We start from the raw sequence: 16949 nt of genomic DNA on the forward strand, positions 1-16949 counted from the left end.
ACTGGCAATGGGAATGTAGCCAGGATTCCATCAATAGTAAATGTGCAACAAGTTTGCAAACTATGTTAATAATATGTTTGTATATCTCATGGCTACAGTTTTGCAACAGATTATGTGCCACAAAGATGCAAATGTTTCTAAGCAAACACATTATACAATTTAGATATCCACAAGGTTATGACCTGGTTTTAGTGTGTTAATTAATCTCCAAAGTTACAAAATGACCTATAAAACAATTTACTGATTACCAGATATATGTGACTCAAAACATCATTCTGTGTTAGGAAAACAAAATGTCTATAGCATATTTTCAGTAGCCTCCAACATAAAACAGCAATTTTATAGACTAGATGTTGGCCCAGTGTAGTACATGTTAAAACAATACACACTTCCTACAATAGCAGAGCATGCTCTCCATACTACAGATTGCAGTTTTGTCATAAATTAGCTCATTTTGTAAACAAATCTCTGTATATATAGATAATACAATTGAACTGACAAACTTGGTCTTGTAAATAAATGCCTCCATTTACGTAAAATAGCTGTGCGTCTGAGAACCAGGTCAGTGTGCTTTATTGGGGCTAAAGGGAACCTTTCCTTTGAGCCTGCAAAATGTATCCTTTTAATTTAATAATTCCTCGTGTTTTCACTATGACAGAGTATCTTAAAATCCAGATAGGTGACCAGGCACTGGAATGACATTCTTGTGCAGATTCTTTCAGGGCTTCTTGAAAGGCTTCTTCAGAAAGGAGCTCTACAACAACAAGAAAACTTATTCTTGAGAAATTAAGAATTTTGTGACATTGTTTGCAGTAGAATTCAGAACATTTTTACCAATGTCCATGCTCATGGATAAATTAGCAAAAGTTTTCTACAGAATAAGCCACACAACCTAAAGGTGGCCATACATTATAAGATTAGCTGGTTTGGTGAAATCATCAAACGAGCAGATTTGATTGGAGCAGTTAGAGCGAGGACCGCATGATTAAGCCGATGCTGACCCTGATGTAACTCAAAAACAAACGTGCCCGATTGACACCTGCCCAATTTTCGGCCACATACTAGTCTGGTATATCCCTTGGGGGTCCCCATACACAGACAGATAAGTTGCTGAATCTGTCTAAAGGACTAGAATCAGCAGCTTAAACCTACCCATGTATGGACACCTTAACTGTAGCAAAAAATAGGTTTAAATGTTTTGGAAACAGACAGACCTGAATGGTGAAATGTATTTGTGCCATAGGGGACACAACTAGGGATGCACACAATTTGGTTCAGGATTCGGCCGAGATTCAAACTGAATCCTTATAATCACGCAACTTTTTGTCATAAACACAGAAGTTGAAATTTTTTCACCGTGTGTTAACCCTTCCACAACCATATTGGCATATGCAAATTAGGATACCGCATTTGCCCAAATCTTTCATGAAGGATTGGGGGTTCGGTGAGATACAAAATAGTGGATTTGGTGCATTCCTAGACACTACAAAAATTGTAGACAGTATGAAAATCAGCCCCCTGCCACCACCAACAGTTACTTTCAAAAGTGCCCATCTCTGTACCGGATATAAATATGCAGAGTGGTGTAGTGGGGTTGGCAGGCACAATCTTGCTTCACTTCAACTGTGAATGGTCCTGCTGTTAAAGGCACTTTTGAAAGTTACACACGATGCATGGAAAAAGTAGGGAGCAGGTCTGGGGTTGGGCTAGGGTTTAATCCATGATAAAATTCTCCACCGCAGTGGTGGAAAAGATGGTCTAATTTACAACAGCATTAGCTCAACAAAAATGTAATGTTTAATGTAAAGTTTAATGAAATGTAGCTTGGATTTGTGGAAAAGGTTCTACCCTTTGTTTGTACCAAATTATTTCTGTATTCCCCATCTTAACTATTACAGTGTTTTTTTATATGCTTACCTTTGGGGTCATTGTGTGTTAGCAGCTGGATGTCAAACTGTTTTGCAAACTCTGTAAGATCAGGTGGCATTATACAGCATGATGCAAGGTTCACTTGATTACTGGCTGGCTTTACCTGCATGAGCATTAAAAAAAAAAAAAAAATATATAAGGTTATCTATTATGAGAAATGTGTACCTTCAGATTTTAATTGGGTATTAATATAATACAGTTACAAGATTACTGCTTTGTGTCTTGGCTGAGCATGGCTTGCATGCAACTTTGTGATAAAAATCTCCTACTAGAGACCCCAAAAGGTTCAGCTGTGAAACTCACTATGTGTATAATGCACCATTTATGATTAATGATTATTACCCATATTACTAGACAGAAAAGGCAAAAGATACTGAACAAAAGACACAATAAGGTTTGATATTATCAAGGCTGGCCCTACAATAGCAAAATACTTCAGTGGCTGTTTAGATAATCTGTCTACAGCTGCTTTCCCTTCAGTGTATACTGAAAAGCTAATATTAGATTTTTGAAGTCTTAAGATTGAAGGACAAAGCCTACTTGGCACCCCACTTGCTTATGCACAACCACACAGTTTGAATACTGCAAAGGCCAAGACACTATTTGTGCAGCTATAAAATGTAGTGGATGCCTGAGGTATACATTCTGGTTGTAGGTATGCTCCTCAATGAAGCTGTATTTGCATAGTACCCTGCTGTAATATGTTTCAAGAACAGCAGGCACATACCTTTGTTAAAGTGGAGAGGATTATGGGGTGAGAATGCGGAGGTATGATTCAAGGTTGTAGGTTTGCACCCCCTAAATTGGGGTTATTTATTAATGAGGGATAAAGAACCAAAATAAAATAAGTGATAGTGGGCATGTCTTCAAATCGCACCACTTACAAGACAAGGTTGCTGATGGTATGCTTAGTTACTCCTTCAAGAATTTGTAATAAAAGCAACTAGAAATAGAATAATTGGCAGTAGGCAAACGCTTGAATCCCATCGCTCAGGTGATTAGGCACCAAACCTATTTAAACCGCCTCCAACAGGTCACACTGAACCCTATATCTCTTGTCACAGTTTAATGCTAGATAAACCCTCAATCCAGGTTCCAAATATTGTACTAACTAATACTGGGCTTCCTGCCAGATACATACTAGCTCTCTCAACACTGTGAATATTGGGAGCAGTAGTTTATGGTACCTAGTATCTAATAAAAGTTAAGCTTTATTTATGAGTGCCCCTTTGCAACAATGTGTCCAAATCCTCCAATGCCTAACTTAATAACTCACACGTGGTGCACCCTAATGGCTAGTTGCCTAGATACTCCCTTTAAAAGGTGTAAAACACAGGCACTTAGCCAGACACAAGTGTCACCTTTATGAGCAAAATTATGCAACCCCCTTAATACTTTTACACTTACATCCAGACCAATAATAAATGAGCCCTTGCATATTTGCAAATATAAACTCAATAATATAAGCGAGAACGGACTTATGGCTTGCCTTAACAGCAACATTCTATAAAAGAACACCACCTAGTGGCTGCTGCATTATAGTGGGGCCTATGTAAAAGGAACATTCATTGTACAGCCTCCATACATTTCTGCCTATTTGGCAATAAATAAATATATGCAAACCCCTATATTATTTTACAGAGCAAATTTACTTCCTTTTATATGAGTTGATGTTAAGCTATGATTATTTATTGAACAGAGGACATTACAAAATACAATTTCATATTTCAGCTGCTGGTGTTTTAGCTTTTAAAGTCCAGCAAACGGATGCACTTTAAACAAATGCTTTCCAGCATAATACTGTCTGGCTGGCTATGACAAGTAAGATAGGCGGCCAGTTGTCTTTAAAGAACCTTGCTTCTTGTGGCATGCTCCTTTAATGCTTTGCCACTCGAGTGTAACTCCTGTCAGATGAAATCTTTCTAAAATGAATGCGAGATGTCAGTGTGATCAAAGTTATCGATCAGACCAAGTTATTTGACCATCTTTGTGTGACCTTACATGATCATACTGCCATAATCAACTTAGATGCGTCTGAATTTCCCTGCATGTACAGGCCAGTTTCACCAGGAAAATTTAATTAATACCGATTTAAAACACACTACCCATTGTAAGCAATGAACTAATGACAAACTAATAATAATAGTGTCCAGTCTTATTGATACCTTTTCTTTCTTTACGAAATCATTTTTTTGGGTGGCTGACTCCTTTAAATCTCTTGTATCACCTTTTTATGAAAATTTGATTAGCTGTGGATGCCTCTCTCCCATATTAAGATGTTAACTAATTTATGCTCTTTTTCTTTGTGTTTTTCTATTTAAACCCTATTTTTAACAAATTATTTTCAATAACTTTTAAACAAGTTAAATAAATCAACGCCCCTTCACTTTTATCAGCTGGAACAGTTTTGTTTAAAAAGGAGAAAAATCATACAATCTAAATATCTACTTGCTTTTTTGTGTATTATTTATAATAATAACTGTATGGTGACTGGTAATTAGTGTTGCAACACAATAAGTGCCTCACCTGGGACCAGAGGTAAAGCTGTTCCAAAAGTGCTTTATCCAAGTCTGATGTCCCTATGGAAACCACTTTTCCATTTCGAACAAGACTTTCAAGCTCTTCCCAGTAAGGCTGTAAATTCTCCAAAGAAAAACTTCTTCCATCTTCCAAAGGAGGTGGAGCAATGATCATTGAATCTATCTGGGCAACTCCAAGGGTTGAACACGCTAAGCAAAAAAATGAAAGGCGTGAAATTATCACATGACTTTAAAATATCTTATACTCATACTTTAAACATATCATTAGTTTTGTTTGTATTACATGTAAAATCTAAAAACACTGATGTAATTGACTAAAATATCCATGTAGCCATGTATCATGAAAGGAAAAGGTAATTTACTTACTCTTGTATGTATGTCAATAGCACACAATGTGATCTGACCACCAAAATGCTCGTAGGAAGGAAGGAAGGAGATAATCTATACTTCGTAACTCGCAAGTTATCGCTTGCCATTAATAAAAAACAAAAACAAAAAAACCCCCAAAAATAGGAATGCCCCAGTGCTTTTTTTTGGCACCCTGCTCTTCTAACATGCCTGCACCTTACTCGCTTTAATTAGAAAGCCATTAGGACTGTGCAGTTTATTTGCAAAAGTGCAAAGTCCTATAGGCTTCTTCTATTACAGTAAGTGTGGTAAGGAAACAAATAGGTTTGCCTTTTTTTTTTCTCCACAAGAACACTAACTTGACAAGCACCCTGCTATTGGCAGATACAAAAATAAGTGTTTCCAAGTATCTACTGTAGTCAGAGCTTTTCCAAATATTATAAATGGTAACCAATAAAAGGTGAAGGCTGGGAGGCTAAAGGACTGTGGCAGACAAAATGCCAGGTGTGCCAAAGACCATAGAAAACATTTTTTGAAAATTGGCAGTCCTGTACTAAACACCTGCCAGGTTGTACGTAACAGGTTCCTTTTGCATGCTACACCTTAATGTTGTGCAAGATGAATTACATGCCAACTGAAGATAATGTATGAACATGTCCATATCCAACCCACATGCTGTCTCTTCCTTTGCATGCAAAGGCTGCGCCCACATACATGCTTTATTTATCAGCGTGGCTGATACTGAGCCACTCAAAGGGTAAATATGAAAATATAACATATGCTTAATCTTTTGGCAACATCAGCAATTTACTGAAGTGCAAGTAGGGCAAGCGTATTAACATCTGATAGTCAGACATTTGTGTCTTTTTATTTTAGGGGAGCAGTCCTGATTCTGTTGCAACTAAAATTCACATAGTATTCTCAAGAGTAATATTAACATTATTGGTACTTAATACAGGAAACCTTGAGGAACAATGTCGCCCTTTTGTGGCAGGATATGGAAATTTGTGCTTTGGTCCTGTAGTAACATTCATTTAATACTCTTTTGTTTACTTAGAGACCATGATTGTTGAAGCCAGCCACTTAATCCACAAAATGACAGTTTATTTCCTACTCAGGCAGTACCATCACTGCCAGCTCTTTTTATATCACTGACTTTTTATAGCAGCTTGTATAAGGACAAATGAGGTCAGGCTAAATAAGATTTCAGATCTAATTTATGCTGTACACTATGAAGTGAAATAACTACATATAATACACAAGAACCATGAATATCATGTAAATTATATCATAATCTGTGCTTACTGATGTACTTTTGTCCCCTGATGTAAAATATGAGGCTACTGCATCCACCTTTAGCACTGTAACTTGAAATGATCATGGAATACCTTGGCGATTTATATTATTCTTATGTTTTTCAACCAGGGGTACATTATTCACTACAAACTGTACAGCATATAACTAAACAAATTATAAGTCTGTATTAATTACAGTGTGTATTTGAAGAATGCCACAACATCTCTTTAAAGAGCAAGTAAAACTAGGTGGTTATATTATGTTGTATTACAGGTAAGCAGGAGAACAGCAATCTAATGATTTGAGAATTGCTGACCCCCATGCTGTTCCCTTACCAGTATTTGACTGTGTTTATGCACAGAACCTGGTCTGAACAAAAGTACAATCATACAGTGGCTTGCAAAAGTATTCGGCCCCCTTGAACTTTTCCACATTTTATCACATTACAGCCACAAACATGAATCAATTTTATTGGAATTCCACGTGAAAGACCAATACAAAGTGGTGTACACGTGAGAAGTGGAACGAAAATCATACATGATTCCAAACATTTTTTACAAATAAATAACTGCAAAGTGGGGTGTGTGTAATTATTCAGCCCCCTTTGGTCTGAGTGCAGTCAGTTGCCCATAGACATTGCCTGATGAGTGCTAATGACTAAATAGAGTGCGCCTGTGTGTAATCTAATGTCAGTACAAATACAGCTGCTCTGTGACGGCCTCAGAGGTTGTCTAAGAGAATATTGGTGAGCAACAACACCATGAAGTCCAAAGAACACACCAGACAGGTCAGGGATAAAGTTATTGAGAAATTTAAAGCAGGAGCACTGTTCAAGCAATCATTCAGAAATGGAAGGAGTATGGCACAACTGTAAACCTACCAAGACAAGGCCGTCCACCTAAACCTCACAGGCCGAACAAGGAGAGCGCTGATCAGAAATGCAGCCAAAAGGCCCATGGTGACTCTGGACGAGCTGCAGAGATCTACAGCTCAGGTGGGGGAATCTGTCCATAGGACAACTATTAGTCGTGCACTGCACAAAGTTGGCCTTTATAAAAGGGTGGCAAGAAGAAAGCCATTCTTAACAGAAAACCATAAGAAGTCCCATTTGCAGTTTGCCACAAGCCATGTGGGGAACACAGCAAACATGTGGAAGAAGGTGCTCTGGTCAGATGAGGCCAAAATGCAAAACGCTATGTCAGAGTTGATGGGAAGATGGATGGAGCCAAATACAGGGCAATCTTGGAAGAAAACCTCTTGGAGTCTGCAAAAGACTTGAGACTGGGGCGGAGGTTCACCTTCCAGCAGGACAACAACCCTAAACATAAAGCCAGGGCAACAATGGAATGGTTTAAAACAAAACATATCCATTTGTTAGAATGGCCCAGTCAAAGTCCAGATCTAAATCCAATCGAGAATCTGTGGCAAGATCTGAAAACTGCTGTTCACAAACGCTGTCCATCTAATCTGACTGAGCTGGAGCTGTTTTGCAAAGAAGAATGGGCAAGGATTTCAGTCTCTATATGTGCAAAGCTGGTAGAGACATACCCTAAAAGCCTGGCAGCTGTAATTGCAGCAAAAGGTGGTTCTACAAAGTATTGACTCAGGGGGCTGAATAATTACGCACACCCCACTTTGCAGTTATTTGTAAAAAATGTTTGGAATCATGTATGATTTTCGATCCACTTCTCATGTGTACACCACTTTGTATTGGTCTTTTACGTGGAATTCCAATAAAATTGATTCATGTTTGTGGCTGTAATGTGACAAAATGTGGAAAAGTTCAAGGGGGCCGAATACTTTTGCAAGCCACTGTATATATCGAAGGGGGTGGACTTAAATATGCATCTCTTAAATAAAAGACTCAGTCCCCTTTAAATTGGACACTTACACTAACCCCTTCTTTAGTAATCAATTCACAGGCATGTAAATCCATATTTTTAAGTAACACAAATTATATAGTATTTTTTATTTTGCTCAAATGTGAATTTGCAAATGATGATTCAGATTTGGTCTGGTATCTGGACCATCAGTGCAACCTGTTCAACTTAGGAAAATGACAGCAAAGACCTGATTGGTTGCTATTTGCAACTGCACTTGTGCAATAAAGTACTGTAAATTAACTTACCCATATCTATGGCCTGCGTGACTGATGAATGACTGGGACTCACAATGAACAGTTTCACTGTTTAAGGAAAACAAACAAAAAGAACTGCTAGCTTGCACATAAGCAGGTATAATACTGTTATCATCACAGTGTCTCTCACAAGCTCAACACAAAGATTAAGCGATACTGACACAAAAAAATGACTTTTCAAAATAATAATGTGCATCAAAAGTTAGCTATAGGTCATGCTGACCATTTTTTGTTTAAACTTTTGCTTTTGCCAGTACCTTGAAGATTGATCCCGACTGTTTTACAGCCCGACTGCCACTTCTTTCCCTGTCTGTTATCTATCTCTTCACTGACATCACATGACATAGGCAGGACCTGCTTTTTTTTCCCCTTACTTCTAGGCAGTCCGTGCATTACCTAAAAAAGTGACCGGTTTCTCCTCACATCTGAACTGTGAGTTTGCGGTCTATTAATCATGCTGTTTATTATCTGCTCGTGCCTGTGCGACCTGTGTTGTCTCCCCGCTCCCACATACTTTAATGCCGGACACAGCCCAGAACAACGTCCTGCACGCTGCTCTGAGAAACCACAGCCTTTAACTCTTTGCTGTAAGAGGTCAATTTTGCGACCTGCTGTAGATATTTGACAGAAAAAAGTCTTGCTTTAAACACCAACCGACTTTTGCAGCACAAACATGGCGGCGCCCTCAGGCAGTTAAATAGGAGATAGTACAGGAAATATAAGTGTAATAGCCAAGTAGTTTTACACTGAAATGAGAAAGCTAATACAATAATATAGCAATGAGAGGTTTAAAAAGCATTATGATTTTTGGTGTCATTATCCCTTTATATACATATAGCTGGCCATACATGTTCAGATTTTACTCTTCTTCTGACTAATGTTTGGATATCGATCATATATTTATACACAACAAGCCAAAATGAGCATTCAGATTATAATTGCAGGATAAAATACTAAAGATAACAAATTTTTCTTCAGGATTTTCTTAACATAAAAAAATTGTCAGACAACAATCATACGAAAATGACCACCCAGAAATGCATTGTAGGTCACCCAAGCTTATGGTCAGATACATAATACATGCATAGACTTAATAATAATAAACTATATAGTTATCTGAATGAAATTTAAGGTTATTGTCTCACAGAGCAAGTTAATCATCCACAATATTTCTCTGCTACAGTGGGTGACTAACCGATTCAAAATGCCTTTCCACCGGCGTCTCCTTTTGTTGCTGTAAAGGCATTTCGGAGTGGTAAGTCGCCCGCGGTTGCAGGAATCTATTGCGGATTACTAACTTGCTCTATGGGACATTAGCCTAAACTACATTTCGTACAACTAAATTGGTGCGTGTATGGCCAGCTTATTAATATAAATACGTATTTTATGTACCTGATACTTTCATTTCTTCTCTTTCATCAAGATTTATGGTTTCCATTGCCTGGGGAACTGTACATTCAAGAGTCTGAGGGATTTCCTAGGAGAATGAGCAAGCAATTTAGGAGAACAATATTGTTTTTCCACGAACAATAGCTGCTTGAGTAAATGGATGGGACAAGAAGGTAACAGCAATGCATATGCAAAAATGCAATTTCAATAACATAAAAATATTTGTTATGAGAAACAAAAAAAACAGCACTAATCTTAGTAATGGTAGGAAAAAAAGGTATACACACAAACACAAGAAATTTGGAGGGTGCAGGGGAACCAATTTAGTCTTCATAATCTACAAATCTTAAAGATAATTAAGCCCTAGGGAAAAAGTGATTTTTGTAGCTGGTGGGGCAGTGCCCAAATACTGGGGGGAAGGTATCAAGTTCTTTCTACAAATTTGAATACAAAATACTGTTGGTCCCAAAATAAATATGTGATGGTTAAGCCTGTTGCTAATGGTTCCTAAGGCTCTGGCTCAAAATTGCCAAACATTTATAAATAAGGCCCAGGCAGACAAACAGCAGTATTATTAATGCTACCAGTGCATTACAACAAAATTCCATAAAACATACATTCCCATAAACCAAATCTAAGGGAAATTCTTTTTCCAAACATGCACTGAGGCATTAAACATGTTTTCCTTACTGTGTAAATGATAGAACATGGTTCAATAATGGTACCAAATTCCCTGTTTGTTTAACCGAAAGAAGCAAGAATGTGTCTGTTCAAACAACTGTCTGGTCTAAGACAAAAGCCCGGTTAAATATGAATTACAATGATGACACTTCGCAATGACAAGCACTGATTTTTTTGGTGTATACACCAAGGACCTTTCATGTTTTTCTCAATTGCAAGAAACAAGCAGCATATATGAGGTAATATGCCTCTAACTAAATATGAGGATATTAGAAGTCACCAGGAATAAAAGCAATAGGGGTACATTGATAAGACTCTGTGGTATAGGGTATGTCAGGGAAAATGGCTAGGGGGACTAAAAGTGCAGGAGCCACGGGGCTGTCCGTACCACAATATCTGCTTAACAAAAAACCCACCAACAACCTTGACAATGCAAACTGATCATAGGATGAAAAACTTACATGATCAAAGGTTACCTTCAGTAAATACCAGACACCACTGGCAAATCCTGGTGTTTTCTTGCAAAATTATACTTTGCCATGCCCATAATGCAATTGATGACCACAAGAGCCAACAAAGAGGCTTGTTTATCAATATATAAAAATATGGCAAGTTTGCTTATACAAATGTATGTCTTATACAGGTCCTTTTCAAAAAATTAGCATATTGTGATAAAGTTCATTATTTTCTGTAATGTACTGATAAACATTAGACTTTCATATATTTTAGATTCATTACACACAACTGAAGTAGTTCAAGCCTTTTCTTGTTTTAATATTGATGATTGTGGCATACAGCTCATGAAAACCCAAAATTCCTATCTCAAAAAATTAGCATATCATGAAAAGGTTCTCTAAATGAGCTATTAACCTAATCATCTGAATCAACAAATTAACTCTAAAAACCTGCAAAAGATTCCTGAGGCTTTTAAAAACTCCCAGCCTGGTTCATTACTCAAAACCGCAATCATGGGTAAGACTGCCGACCTGACTGCTGTCCAGAAGGCCATCATTGACACCCTCAAGCAAGAGGGTAAGACACAGAAAGAAATTTCTGAACAAATAGGCTGTTCCCAGAGTGCTGTATCAAGGCACCTCAGTGGGAAGTCTGTGGGAAGGAAAAAGTGTGGCAGAAAATGCTGCACAACGAGAAGAGGTGACTGGGCCCTGAGGAAGATTGTGGAGAAGGACCGATTCCTGACCTTGGGGGACCTGCGGAAGCAGTGGACTGAGTCTGGAGTAGAAACATCCAGAGCCACCGTGTACAGGCGCGTGCAGGAAATGGGCTACAGGTGCCGCATTCCCCAGGTTAAGCCACTTTTGAACCAGAAACAGCGGCAGAAGCGCCTGACCTGGGCTACAGAGAAGCAGCACTGGACTGTTGCTCAGTGGTCCAAAGTATGCCATTCGGAAATCAAGGTGCCAGAGTCTGGAGGAAGACTGGGGAGAGGGAAATGCCAAAATGCCTGAAGTCCAGTGTCAAGTACCCACAGTCAGTGATGGTCTGGGGTGCCATGTCAGCTGCTGGTGTTGGTCCACTGTGTTTTATCAAGGGCAGGGTCAATGCAGCTAGCTATCAGGAGATTTTGGAGCACTTCATGCTTCCATCTGCTGAAAAGCTTTATGGAGATGAAGATTTCATTTTTCAGCACGACCTGGCACCTGCTCACAGTGCCAAAACCACTGGTAAATGGTTTACTGACCATGGTATTACTGTGCTCAATTGGCCTGCCAACTCTCCTGACCTGAACCCCATAGAGAATCTGTGGGATATTGTGAAGAGAAAGTTGAGAGACACAAGAGCCAACACTCTGGATGAGCTTAAGGCCGCTATTGAAGCATCCTGGGCCTCCATAACACCTGAGCAGTGCCACAGGCTGATTGCCTCCATGCCACGCCGCATTGAAGCAGTCATTTCTGCAAAAGGATTCCCGACCAAGTATTGAGTGCATAACTGAACATAATTATTTGAAGGTTGACTTTTTTTGTATTAAAAACACTTTTTTTTTATTGGGCGGATGAAATATGCTAATTTTTTGAGATAGGAATTTTGGGTTTTCATGAGCTGTATGCCACAATCATCAATATTAAAACAAGAAAAGGCTTGAACTACTTCAGTTGTGTGTAATGAATCTAAAATATATGAAAGTCTAATGTTTATCAGTACATTACAGAAAATAATGAACTTTATCACAATATGCTAATTTTTTTAAAAGGACCTGTATATGCCAAAGCTCTGTGTAATATGTTGGCTCTAAGTGGTTGTTAACATTACACAAGGTATTTGTTTTTAGAACAGAATTGCTAAATTAGCTGTTCTTAGTTCCATATTTTTGTTATTATTACTTTCATTGTATCTGTTTTTGAAGGCTCCCAGTATACAGATAATTTTGATAGCAACAAATCTATTACATCTGATACAGGCACAAGTATTTTTTTATTTATATAACATGCATATAGCACTGTACAGTAAGTTTAATTATTAAAGATAAAAAAAGATTTCAGCTTATTAAAAGTATTACCATTGCAAAACACAAATTAGCAGTTTAAAGAAGGTGCATATTGCAGCGAATACCTTTACAAGTTCTGGACTGAATTTTTGGCTCCATTCATTTAATGTTGTTCTGATGCAATCTTGTAGCTGCAAAACAAAGGCATCTTTTCAAAAAGTTTCAGAGCTCAAGTTAAAATAATACATGATACATATACTCTATTTTTTTCAGTTCGCAACAATATAATCAGTACTCGGATAGATCAATTCACATTCATGCAAAAAGGAAAACTGTTCCACAAACCACTTCTTAATTATCAATGAAAAATGTAATTCCTGCAGACGGGCATACATAAACCAACCAGTAACATACTGGCATGCAGGGCCAGATTTAAAACTTGTGCACCCCTTGGTCCCCCCCTGCTTAATCCCAACTTCTCCCTATTAAAACCCCACACGGATTGTACCTCACACTAACCCCTGGTGGCTTTCATCTATTTCCAGCTGTTTGCAACACAGCAGTCCAGATTTACTGAGTTGTATGAGCCTCATCTACATTAACTTTCCAACAGTGGAATGATTGGTTATTTAGTCCCCACAGCAACATCATTGGGCCCCTATGCTTACACATGTTACTTAACTTATGCAAAAAATACTTTCAAAGAAACCTACGTACAAACTCCACTGGCCCCCAATTAAAAGACTGACTTTTTTTTATGAATTATTACTGACTAGTTACTAGGCCCCTAAACTTAGGCAGTTATGTAAACTTACCCAACTTCTATCTCAAGCAATGACAGTGGAAAGGAGGGCAGGAAGGCATGTAGGGTTTAAACTTAGGACAAACTCCACTGACCCCCAACTGACCGTTAATTAGTACATTAATTAATGGAACTCTTTATGTGAACTACTTACTATAGAGTAGCAACCAAGGGGCATGGCCAGAATGTTGGTATTGTGCATCGTGTTCATGGGGGCGACCAACATAAATAACTTGCACAAGGCCCCAAACTTTCTGATGGCGGACCCGCTATCTGTTGTACTAACTGGACCCATATTGATTTGAGTGCTTGCAACAGCACAAACGGGTATGAACATGTTATACATGACTACTAACTGCATGAATGAGTTAGAACTGAGCTGCCACCAAAGTGCAAGTCTGTGGATGCAAGTGCCATGTAACTCTGCAACAACTTGCATGTGCTTTTTACGTGGCCAGTTAGAAACACCCTTAGCAGCATTGCTATAGCAATAGCTATGGCTAACTATACTTATAGGGGTATATAGGGGTAGTTAATCTTTAAGATACCTTTTAGTATGTTATAGAATGGCCAATTCTAAACAACTTTCCAACTTTCCAATTAGTCTACATTTTTTCTTTTGCCTTCTGCCTCATTCGAGCCTTCATTTGGGGGTCACTAAACCCATACCTCCCAACATTTGAAAAATGAAAAGAGGGACAAAGACTTGACGCATGCAGGACGGCAAATTTCTTTGATAACGCCCATTTATGTGGCCACGCCCCAATTACCACACCCCATTTTTTTTAAAAATACTCCTTTTTGTAGATGAAATGGCGGGATCAGATGCAAATGTGCTGTAACCTCATACTGTACTACCTAAGGAAAACAATATAGAAACTCCTACATATAAATACAAATATAGAGAGAAGGCAGTCAGTTATAAGTGAGTTATAACTATGTATCAGATGTGCCCCCCCATACACATGTGCCCCCCCACACACAGTAGCCCCCAATACACAGTACCCGCCATGCACAGTATCCCCCCCAATACACAGAGCCTCCATACATGCTGCTGCTGCAGCGGCGGCTCCTCTCTATATGCGGCTCCTTGTTCGGCGGAGCCAGGCCCTTTTATAAGGTTGCGCCCGTGTGACGTCAATACGCACGGGCGCAACCTTATAAAAGGGCCTGGCTCCGCCGAACAAGGAGCCGCATATAGAGAGGAGACGCTGCAGAAGAGGAACGCCTGACTACAGCCAGCGCATCCCGCTGTCAGGGATAGTTCCATGAATGTTCCGCATTACGGAAATGCGGGACATTCATGGAACTATCCGGGACAGCGGGATGCGCTACCAAAACCGGGACTGTCCCGCGGAAAGCGGGACAGTTGGGCGGTATGGTACCACTAGAATTTCTTGCCATATTAACAAGGCCTATGGTTCCCAGACTTAAAAGGGCCCCTTTAAAATGTCTGCTATATTTTATGAATGAGCGATACCTCTCCCCCTGCATGCTGTGCTCCCCCTGCATGAGATTCCCAGGAGTGAGAGATATATGTTAGGGGTGGGAAGGTGAAACTGCCCAGCACACAAATAAAGGCAGCAGCCTCTTCTGCCTGATAAAAGACAGAGCCCCCTCAGCCCCTGACCCACTGAGCAGGAGAGGAATGCAGCCAATGCCAATAGTTAACCCTTGCCTGTCACAAATGCTCCTCCCAGGACAATTAAACATCAAGGTAAGGATGTGAGCTTGGGGTAGCAGAGCAGGCACAGCAATCAATTAAATGGCAAAGCTGAAAAGCGGGACATCTAACAGAGAATCCAGGACAGCGGGAAGTGTCATAAATATCGGGAAGTGTCATAAATATCGAGACGGTTGGGAGGTATGCTAAACCCAGCAGCCAAAAACAGTCGCTATGTGAGGCTACAGTTTTATTTTACTTTTTATTACTTATCTTTACATTCAGCCCCCCTCCTATACATATTCCAGTCTCTCATTCAAATCAATGCCTTGTTTCTAGGGTAATTTGGACCCTAGCGACCAGATTGTTGCTGAAATTCCAAACTGGAGAGCTGTAACTTTAATATCTAAATAATTCAGGGGGAACAACTCCTTTAATAACACGGGGCAGTACATGGCACAAAACAGTGGCAGGGCAAGAGATCAAGTACAGGGATTTAGACGCTAAGAAGAGCGCTAACAGCGTCTCAGAGAGAGAAAAGAAAAGCACAGTTTAAACGCACACACAGCCCGAACCCCGTATCAGCCCTGGGCGAGCTCACCTCTTCGCTGGGGGTGCTCGGGCATTTCTTCTTCAGGCATCCCCAGTTTAGCAGGTTACCAGTCTGTATAACGAGTTTGTCCGCCTTGTCCAGCAAGGTGCGAGCAGCAGTGCTGTCTGTCCCCATGTCGCAGTTAAAGTGCGTCCAATGCCGTTTCCTCTCTGAATGTGAAGGCCAGGCGGTCTTATTTGCACAGGACGGTGACTTAGCAGAAATTCGGCCCCGTTATAAAAGTGCTGTGTAACCGTGACTTACGGAAACCTGCGCACACTCCTGCTGCTTGCCTGCTACCGGTGGATAGAGAACCATGTGCAGCTCTCGCAAACATTAAGGTACGCACTATAAAAGGGCCAGAGTAAGGAGAGCGCCATCTAGCGGCCGGAAGTTCTGCGTCTTCAGGTTGTATCATATGATCTGCGTGTGTGTATGTGTGGGTGTGTGCTACTGGGCAATAATAACAATGATGCTGTCCTTTCCCCAAGGTATTTAGAAAATACCCCCAGTTTATTGCTGCTCTCTTGCTGAGGCTACTCATTGCAAATTTACTGTCAAGTATAAAAGCCTGTAAATGTGTAATACCTGCCATGGCCTTGGCTGGTAATGCCAGCCAGGCGGCAACCCTAGCTGTAACATAGATAAACGAGAGCTCATGTGCCGTTCCATTCAGCCAGTCACCTTCCTCTTTCAGTGAAATCCCGCAGGGATGTTTTCATTTACGTCTAGTATGAAATTGCAGACGTGATACCCCATTTGCGCTCATTATAACCTCAGATTAAAGACAGAAGTAATAGGGCTTTTAATATGCCAGGTCAGCATGTTATACGCATGACATTCGATACAGTTAACCGAGATATCCGTACAGCTTGATCTAAAATACGGTATTAAAACAAGCGACTCCGCCGGGACTCGAACCCGGAACCTTTGAATGCCTTCCTCCGCTAGAAGTCCAATGCGCTATCCATTGCGCCACGGAGCCGACACCTGTTGGATTTGAAGCAAAATGCTAACATTACTATTTCATATTACACGTTTAACGTGTAACCATATTAAATAAATGTTGTCTACTGAAGATCGACACTGGACAAAGAAACTTCAGCGTAAGCAGCGAAAATAT

General features: G+C 39.8%; 2 protein-coding genes and 1 non-coding gene across 3 annotated transcripts in view; 1 reads left to right on the forward strand and 2 right to left on the reverse strand.

The window, feature by feature from the left end:
- Positions 1-158: 158 nt before the first annotated feature.
- Positions 159-16092, reverse strand: gclm (glutamate-cysteine ligase, modifier subunit). The gene is made up of 7 exons (NM_001016536.2): positions 15836-16092; positions 12895-12960; positions 9643-9727; positions 8242-8298; positions 4456-4658; positions 1918-2032; positions 159-754 (listed from the first exon to the last, which is right to left on the reverse strand). Exons 1-7 carry the CDS (start codon positions 15959-15961, stop codon positions 582-584), a joined length of 825 nt encoding a protein of 274 aa, NP_001016536.1. The 5' UTR covers positions 15962-16092; the 3' UTR covers positions 159-581.
- Positions 16093-16172: 80 nt separating this feature from the next.
- The window catches only part of LOC100489839 (putative ferric-chelate reductase 1), a 64786-nt gene continuing 64009 nt past the window's right edge, over positions 16173-16949 (forward strand). Inside the window, exon 1 of the mRNA XM_018093617.2 lies at positions 16173-16234. The gene's annotated coding sequence lies outside the window, so the exon portion shown is untranslated. The remainder of the gene's footprint in view (positions 16235-16949) is intronic.
- trnar-ucu lies at positions 16727-16811 on the reverse strand. The gene is given in 2 exon segments: positions 16727-16762; positions 16775-16811. It is a non-coding gene; the product is annotated as a tRNA-Arg (tRNA).

Source organism: Xenopus tropicalis, chromosome 4 (genome assembly GCF_000004195.4).
Source record: "Xenopus tropicalis strain Nigerian chromosome 4, UCB_Xtro_10.0, whole genome shotgun sequence".
NCBI classification, from domain to species: domain Eukaryota; kingdom Metazoa; phylum Chordata; class Amphibia; order Anura; family Pipidae; genus Xenopus; species Xenopus tropicalis.